The following is an 8,678-nucleotide window of genomic DNA, read 5'->3' on the forward strand; positions in this document are numbered from 1 at the left end:
TGCGGGGGCGGGGCGGGGGGCTCTGCAGGGGACGCTGGGCTGCGGGGGGTAGGGCGGGGGGTTCAGCGGGGGACACTGGGCTGCGGGGGGGCAGGGTGGGAGGCTCAGCGGGGGGTGCTGGGCTGCGGGGGGCAGGGCGGGGGTTCAGCGGGGGACACTGGGCTGCGGGGAGTGCAGATTAACTGGGAGCCAGGACTCCTGGGTTCCATGCTGGGCTCTGGGAGGGGAGTGGGGTCTAGTGGTTAGAGCGGAGGGGTGTGGGGGTGGCTGGCTGTGGCTACTGAGCCTGTTTCTCTCTCCCTGCCCAGGTCCGCGTGCTGTGTGTGGCGCCCCCCGTCCCTTAGGATGAGTAACTGCAGCAGCCGCGCGCTGACGCTGCTCAGTAGCGTGTTCGGGGCCTGTGGGCTGCTGCTGGTTGGCATCGCCGTCAGCACCGACTACTGGCTTTACATGGAGGAGGGCATCGTGCTGCAGCAGAACCAGACCACCGAGATCAAGATGGCGCTGCACGCCGGGCTCTGGAGGGTCTGCTTCTTCGCCGGTACGAGCCCCGTGTTGTGAGCTTCCCCCGGCAGTGCCCCCAGCTAGGGCTTCTTTGCATCCCCGTAGCATTGCCCTGGCTGGCGACTCCTTGCTGCTGTGAGTTTCCTCAGAGCAGTGCCCTGGCTGGGGCTTTGCCAGGTAACGCCATCTCTTGCCCCCTGCAGGCCGGGAGAAAGGCCGGTGCGTGGCATCAGAGTACTTCCTGGAACCCGAGATAAACCTGGTGACGGAAAACACGGAGAACATCTTGAGTAAGTGAGAGGGGCCCCTCCCAGCCCGGGGGCCTTCGAGACAGAGCGCACGAGCAAGAGGGTGTGCACGGGGAGAAAACGTGTCAGGTCCCACATGCTGTGGAGAGGAGATGGCAGCAGTGTTACAGGAGTGTCCCAGGACTCTGTGGGCAGCTCCGAGCAAGACGGCATGCGGCATGAAGCCCAGCTGCCTGGCACCCTGGTCCTCCGTGGGGTTGGGAACTGTTAGCGGCAGGACCTAGTGGAGGTAGAACTGGAGTTTGTAGGGGGCAGTGGGGACAGGAGGAGATGGGGGAGGAGGTGTTCCCATGGGCAGGTGGGGTACATGGGGGATGGGAGGTGAGGAGAGTGTTGGGGGGTCTGAGAGAGGGTGGTCCTACCCCCTGGGATGGGGTGGGGGACAGTGGTGGAGGTGCTCTGACTGGTGTCCCCCTCCCCCCACAGAGACAGTTCGCACGGCTACCCCTTTCCCCATGGTCAGCCTCTTCCTTGTCTTCACGGCCTTCGTCATCAGCAACATCGGCCACATCCGGCCACAGAGAACCATCCTGGCCTTCGTCTCTGGCATCTTTTTCATCCTCTCTGGTGAGGGGCCTGGGAGTGAGGTGGGGGGGGCTCAGTAGGGGGCGCGCTCCCCTGGCAGTCAGGGCTGGCCCCAATGCCCCAGTGTGGCACTAGGGAAGCGCTGTCCTGCAGGGAGAGGGGGGCTCAGTAGGGGGCGCTGTCCCCTAGCAGTCAGCGCCCCCCAAAATCCTGCCTGAGGTTGTGGTTGGATGTGAGATTCTCTTTCAATTCCCATCCCAAACTTTTGTGTGGTGCAGCCATTGAATAGTGCCAGGAGTGGGGGGTCCCTGTGTAAACACCCCCAGCGCCCTACTTCAGAAGCAGCTGCATCAGGGCTGGGCGAGGGATCCCCATATAAACAATCCCCATGTCCCACCCCAGAGGTGGCTGCATCTCAGCACCCGGTGTGGAATTCTGGTATAAACAGGCCCCACGCCCCACCAGAGAAAGACACTGGAACAAATATGAAAGAACCAGTTTGCTGTGCACCTGGGGATAACGGCGTGGTAAGGAACAGCCCGCACGGCTTTGTCAAGAACAAATCACGCCAGGCCAACCTCATTTCCTGCTTTGACAGGATTACTGGCCAAGTGGACGGGGGGAAGCAGTAGACGTGAGAGATCTGGATTTTTAGCAAGGCCCGTGTGATATTCTCATTAGCAGACTAGGGAAATGTGGCTCTTTCTAGATGAATTTACTATAAGGCAGATGCATCATTGGTTGGAAGACCGTACTCTAAGCGTCGTTACCATTGATAGATAACTGGGAGGTGGCTCTAGTGAGGCCTGCAGGGTTCAGTCGTGGGTCCGGTCCTATTCACTCTTTTAATTAATGACTTGGATTATGGAGCGGAGAGCGGCATTGGCAGATGCCCCCAAGCCGCGAGGGGTTGTGAGCCCTTAGGAGGATGGGATTAGCATTCAGAACGACCTGGACGAATTGCAGACGTGGTCTGAAATGGACCAGATGAAATTCAGTCCAGACAAAGGCCAAGTCCATCACTTGGGAAGGAAAATTCCAATACACGGCTACAAAAGGTGGACTAGCTGGCAAGGGGCAGGGGGTTAAAATAGGTCATGAACTGAATACGAGGCAACGACGCAGTTGCCAAAAAAGCGACTGTCCTTCTGGGGCTGGGTAACAGGAGTGTCGGACGTAAGACGCGGGAGGTGATTGTCCCGCTCTGGTGGAGACCTTGGCTGGGTCCAGTTCTGGGCACCGCCCTTTGGGACAGAGGCACAGATTGGACAGAGTCCAGAGGGGAGCCAGAAACCCGGTCCAAGGGAAGTTTTAAAAACCTGGGCATGTTTAGTCCAGAAAAAAAAAGCCCAAGGCGGGGACTTGAGACCAGTCTTCACATATGAGCTGTTATAAAGGGCTGTGATCAGTTGTTTTCTACGTCCGCTGGAGGTGGGACAAGAAGTAATCGGCTTAATCCTCAGCAAGGGAGATGTAGGTTAGACATTAGGAAAAATGTTCTAACTCTAAGGGGAGGAAAGCTCTGGAATCGGCTCCCAAGGGAGGTTATGGCATCCCGTCAGGGGAGGTTTTAAGAACAGGTTGGCCAGACCCCTGTCGGCACTGGTCTAGGTTTACTTGGTCTGGCATCAGTGCAGGGGGCTGGATTAGATGACCCCCTTGAGGTCCCTTCCATCCTGACATTTTTATAGTCCTCTTGTAAACAGGCTCCAGGCCCACCCAGAGGTGGTCGCATCAGTGCGGGCCGAGGGGTCCCTGTATAAATAGCCCCTGCACCCCACAATGCTGGGCGAGGGGTCCCTGTATAAGCACACCCCATACCCTACCCCAGAGGCAGCCACATCTCAGCGCGGGCCAAGGGATCCCTGTATAAACAGCCCCTGCACCCCACCCCAGTGGGGCTGCTTCTCAGTGCTGGGCGAGGGGTCCCTGTATAAGCAGACCCCATGTCTCACCCCAGAGGCGGTCGCATCTGAGTGAGGCGAGGGGTCCCTGTCTGAACAGCTCCCAGAGGGGGCTGCATCTCAGCAGTTTTATCGTTGGCCCTGTCTCTTGCAGGCCTGTCTCTCGTGGTGGGGTTAGTTCTCTACATCTCCAGCATCAACGACGAGGTGATGAATCGGCCCAGCGGGTCGGAGCAGTATTTCCACTATCGCTACGGCTGGTCCTTCGCCTTCGCAGCCTCCTCCTTCCTCCTCAAAGAGGTTTGGACCTTGCCCCACACCTCATCCCAACCCCTCCTCTTCGGGGCCCTGGAGATTCCTGGCTGACTCTGTGCTGCCCCCTGGGGTAGGACTTAGAACCCCTTTTCCCTGATTCTGCAGGCTGAACTAACGGAGAATCCCCCTCTGCTGGCACCGTATGGTGACTGTGACACACGGAGGGGGGCAGTTCTAATCTATCCAGCAGGGGGCAGTGGCGAGAGCTGTTGGGGGAGCCTAGAAAGTCTCTGATCTCAAATTACAAACTGTGGAGTCCTTAAAATAGATGAGGTAGATGGGCCCAATTGGGAGGGGAGGGAGATCTAGTGGTTAGAGCAGGAGGGCTGGGAGCCAGGACTCCTGGGTTCTATGCCCGGCTCTGGGAGGAGAGTGGGGACTAGTGGTTAGAGCAGGCAGGGGCTGGGAGTCAGGATGGGTTCTATCCCCGGCTTGGGCGGGGGGAGTGTGATCTAGTGGATTGGGGGCAGGGGAGAGCCAGGACTCCTGGGTTCCACCCCAGCTCTGGGAGGGGAGCAGGGTTCTGCTGTCCCATTCCCTCCCCTTCCACTCACTGTCCCCCCGTCCCACCTCCTGCAGGGCGCCGGCGTGATGTCCGTGTACCTGTTCACCAAGCGCTATGCGGAGGAGGAGATGTACCGTCCTCACCCAGCCTTCTACCGCCCGCGCCTGAGCGATTGCTCTGACTACTCGGGCCAGTTCCTGCACCCGGAGGTGTGGCACCGCGGGCGCAGCCCCTCCGACATCTCCAGCGACGTCTCCATCCAGATGACCCAGAATTACCCCCCTGCTATCAAGTACCCTGAGCACATGCACATATCCACCTCGCCCTGCTAGGCCAACCCCCCCGACCATCTCCCACCGGGGCCTGCCAGCTGCTCCCACCCCAGAGACTCCGCGGAGTGGGGCCCACCCATAGATCACAGACGGGGTGCTACTGGACTGAAACCTCTCCTTGTCCCCCCTTTCTCGTTCCCTCTGCACCATCTCTGGAGGCCTCCCCAATTTGGCCATTTTGGCAGGATTCCTGACAGGAAGTCACCCTGTTGGCCATTTTGATAGCTATGGGAAGGTGGTGAGATTCCCAGGAGGAAATCACCCCGTCGGCCATTTTGGTCACTGCAGGATTCCCAACAGGAAGTTACCTTTTCGGCTATTTTGGTAGCCATGGGAACGTGGCAAGATTGCCGATAGGAAGTAACCTGTTGGCCATTTTGGCTGCCATGGGCAGGTGGCAGGACTCCCGACAGGAAGTCACCCCATCGGCCATTTTGGTTGCCACAGAAAGGTGCCGGGATTCCCAACAGGAAGCCACCTGTCAGCCATTTTGTTTGTCATCATAGGGCCAGCTCCAGATACTTTTTTTGTCCCCACAGGGGCCAATTCCTAACAGGAAGTGATCCCTCCCTGCTCCAAGCTCTTCCTCCCAGATCCTGACAGGAAGTGGCTCCTCTGACATCTTTTTTGCCCCATAATGGCCAACCCCGGTTAGGAAACTGCCCATCTGCCATTCTGGTTGTCATTGTACCAGCTCCCCTTGGTATGGATCCTGAGAAGAAATGTCTCCTAATGCCATTTTCCTCAGTTCCAGAATGGCCAACCCTGACAGGAAGTCACTTGTCAGCCATTTTCCTTGTTGTCATGCCAGTCCCTTCCCCCGCAGATCATGAGAGGAAATGGTTTCTCCGCCACCTTTGCTGCCCCACAATGGCCAACCCTGACAGGAAGTCACTCATCAGCCATTTTCCGTGTTGCTGCACTGGTCCCTCCCGCACTCCCCCACCCCCAGATCCTGAGAGGAAATAGCTCCTCCGCCATCTTTGTTGTTTTCAAAATGAACCAGATGGGGGAACCGCGTCAGCAAATGGGGACACAGAGAAGGGCCCAGGCCACTTTCTTCCCTCGGAAGCAAACCCAACCCAGAGAGATGACTCAAGGGGAGCTGAAAATATAGGCACCAACGTCCGTCCGGCTAAAGCAACGGCGGCGGCTGGCTGCCAACACCTCGCCCTCAGAGACCCGCTCCCCCCTCAACCGCCAGATGGGGGCCCCGTCTCTTTGTCTTCCCTCCAAAGAACGTTCGAAGAAGCCCTTTTCTTAGCAAGCGTGGGCCATGTTAACCCAGTTTGAGGCCAGCTGCCCCCATGCTCTGCATTGATCTTTCCTTTCTTTCTATTTGCTTTCTTCTTCCAGTCTCGCCACCTTTTTTCTTTTCCATTTCCTGGCTCTTTCCTTCTTCCTTTCACTGCACTCTTTCTTTTGTCCCTTTTCTCTTTCGTTTCCATTTGCAAGTTTTCTTTGATTCCTTCCTCTCTCTGCACTCTTTCGTCCATTCCTTCTTTTGTTCATTTCTCGGCACTTCTTCTCTATTGATTTTCTTTATATGTCCATCTACAGGTCCCTTCCCCACCCCCCTTTTGTTTTCCTCTTCCTTTCTCTACCCTCTTTTGTTCTTTCTCTGTTAGTTCCCTTCTCTTTTAGCCACCTCCGCATGCTGGGGTGTATCTCGGGCTGCATTTCTTTTGCCACGGTGACTGTGTTTGTAGAGGGGAAGGTGTCTCCATCCATGCAGAAACGAGGAAGGAGCAAATATAGCCGGAGGAGGAGAAAAATGCCAGTGGAGAGGAGGAGGAAAGGGAAATAGGGGAGAGGGAAACGAGAGAGTGAAGGGAAGGTGGAGAGAAGAGAAACGAGGCTGAGGGAGGTGATGGAGGAAAGAAGAGGGGGTAGGTTATAGATACCTGGGCCTTCAGGGATGGAGCAGTGCGGGGAACTGGAATCACAGGTGGGTTTAGGCACCTCCTGCTGGCTGGGTCCTGCCAGGACCCAGGACCCTTGCTGTGGACTTGGTTGGTACTGTTCGGTCCCTGTCCCGTGTGGGTATTTTTGTGGGCTCCTTTGGCAAGGTCATCTGTACCTGACTTTGTGCGCTTCCCCACGGCAGTGCCTCCCAGCCAGGGAGCTAAAGGAGAATCACCCTCCTCATCTCTTGTCATGATGTTGGGACTATGACATACAGAGGAGCTGTTCTAATGGCATCCAGCAGAGGGTGGTATATGCTGGGTGGGACCCAGCTGTAGGAGGGGGATGAGGTCTAGTGGTTAGAGCAAGGGGGCTGGGAGTCAGGACTCCTGGGTTCTATCCCTGGCTCTGGGAGGGGAGTGAGGTCTAGTGGTCAGAGCAGGGAGGGGGCTGGGAATCAGGACTCCTGGGTTCTCTCCCTGGGTCTGAGAGCGGAGTGGGGTCTAGTGGGTAGAGCAGGGGGCTTGGGAGCCAGGATGCCTGGGTTCTACAACCAGTTCTGTCAGGGGAGTGATGTCTATGGGATCTATCGGAAGTGTGTGTGTGGGGAGTTTGTGTGCCCTCAGGGAATGGGAGACACCATCTTTTGCCCCTGACCACTTAAAGGACCAGAAATCTCCTTCTTCCTCCACCCTTAGAAATCCCACCTCCTGCTCTTGAATGCTCCCAGGGACCAGGGGACCCCTCAGCACTTAGACCTGGCAAAGGGAGGTCGAGGAGGAAGGTCATGGCACCCCCACCCTTGGGACCTGGTGGAAAAGAAAGGGTTAAAAATCTAGCCACAGAAGTGGCCCCTGGGCACAGGGCATGGTGGAGGCAGGGGTGACGAAAGCTAACTAGCTACACCCCCCTGCCCCTCCAATCACTGTGAACGGGTGGTGGGGTGGGGGAATCCGGCTGGCACCTGTGACGGGAGAGTGTGTGTGTAGGGGAAATAGGTTCTTGGCCTGCAGGGTGGGATGGGGGGTCGGGGAGGGGATGGGTGGATGTGCATACTACACTAGTAACCAAGGAGGGACCCCTTTTTATTGTCATATATTCTTCTCCCCCCCCCATGCTGGGGGGGGGCCCGGGGCCAACCCCCCCTTATTTACTCTGTACCATATGTACATAGAACTGAGAGACTGCAATAAACTTTATTTCAAACACCTCCCGTGTCTGGCTGTCTGGCTGTTCCCCCATCCCTCCATGCACCCCTCCCACATCTCCATCCATGCACCCTCCATCTCCCTCCCTCCCTCCATACCCCCCCGCATCTCCATCCATCCAAACATCCCCCCCCCACATCTCCATCCATGCACCCCCATCTCCTTCCCTCCCTCCATACCCCCCCATCTCCATCCATGCACCCCCATCTCCCTCCCTCCCTCCATACCCTCCCACATCTCCATCCATGCACTCCCCACCTCCCTCCATCCATCCATGCACCCCCCATCCATCCATCCACTCCCATATCCCTCCCTCGATCCACCCCGCACACCCACCGTGCATCCACTCCCATACCCCTCCCTCCTTCCATCCACCCCATCCCCACCCATCAATTAACTCCCATGCCCCTCCCTCCATCCCTCCACCCCCAACCCCACCCATCCCTCCACGCCCATATCCCTCCATCCACCCCCCACACCCACTCGTCCATCCACCCCGCCCTCCATCCATCCACCTCCCACCCAACACCCATCCATCCACTCCCATACCCCTCCCTCCATCCATCCACCCCCCACACCCACTCCTGGGTTCTATTCCCAGCACTGGGAGGGTAGTGGGATCTAGTGGTTAGAGCGGGGGGTGGTGGGCAGGACTCCTGGGTTCTATCCCCAGCACTGGGAGGGTAGTGGGATCTAGTGGTTAGAGTGGGGGGGGGCAGGACTCCTGGGTTCTATTCCCAGCACTGGGAGGGTAGTGGGATCTAGTGGTTAGAGTGGGGGGGCAGGACTCCTGGGTTCTATTCCCAGCACTGGGAGGGTAGTGGGATCTAGTGGTTAGAGCGGGGTGGTGGTGGGCAGGACTCCTGGGTTCTATCCCCAGCTCTGGGAGGGTAGTGGGATCTAGTGGTTAGAGTGGGGGCGCAGGACTCCTGGGTTCTATCCCCAGCACTGGGAGGGAAGTGGGATCTAGTGGTTAGAGCGGGGGGGGGGGAGGGAGCCAGGACTGGAGGGCGTGGGAGGGGAGCGAAGGCGCTGGCAGGCTGGCAGCTGAAAGGGCGCCAGCGGGCGGAGGCTGGCGATGGCTCAGCAGCCTGGCCGCCGACCAGCACAGCAGGGGTTAACGGTCGCCATGGTGACCTGCCAGGCTCTGGTACCTCGAGCTGCAGCGCCCG

At 58.1% G+C, this 8,678-nt stretch overlaps 1 protein-coding gene across 1 annotated transcript; it reads left to right on the plus strand.

Moving 5' to 3' along the window:
* The first annotated feature begins 264 nt into the window (after positions 1-264).
* CACNG7 (calcium voltage-gated channel auxiliary subunit gamma 7) lies at positions 265-6,710 on the plus strand. The gene is made up of 5 exons (XM_034757713.1): positions 265-541; positions 708-794; positions 1,239-1,379; positions 3,396-3,541; positions 4,136-6,710. The coding sequence occupies exons 1-5, from the start codon at positions 346-348 to the stop codon at positions 4,391-4,393; spliced, it is 828 nt and encodes a 275-aa protein (XP_034613604.1). The 5' UTR covers positions 265-345; the 3' UTR covers positions 4,394-6,710.
* The last annotated feature ends 1,968 nt before the right edge of the window (positions 6,711-8,678 follow it).

Source organism: Trachemys scripta, unplaced genomic scaffold, assembly GCF_013100865.1.
Source record: "Trachemys scripta elegans isolate TJP31775 unplaced genomic scaffold, CAS_Tse_1.0 scaffold_30, whole genome shotgun sequence".
Classification (NCBI taxonomy): Eukaryota; Metazoa; Chordata; order Testudines; family Emydidae; genus Trachemys; species Trachemys scripta.

What these genes read in the sequence shown, in the direction of transcription:
- CACNG7 (XM_034757713.1), top strand. Translation starts at nt 346, where the DNA reads ATGAGTAACTGCAGCAGCCGCGCGCTGACGCTGCTCAGTAGCGTGTTC. An exon ending in CATCTTTTTCATCCTCTCTG is followed by an intron (nt 1,380 to 3,395) that starts GTGAGGGGCCTG and finishes TGTCTCTTGCAG; the next exon opens with GCCTGTCTCTCGTGGTGGGG. An exon ending in CCTCCTTCCTCCTCAAAGAG is followed by an intron (nt 3,542 to 4,135) that starts GTTTGGACCTTG and finishes CACCTCCTGCAG; the next exon opens with GGCGCCGGCGTGATGTCCGT.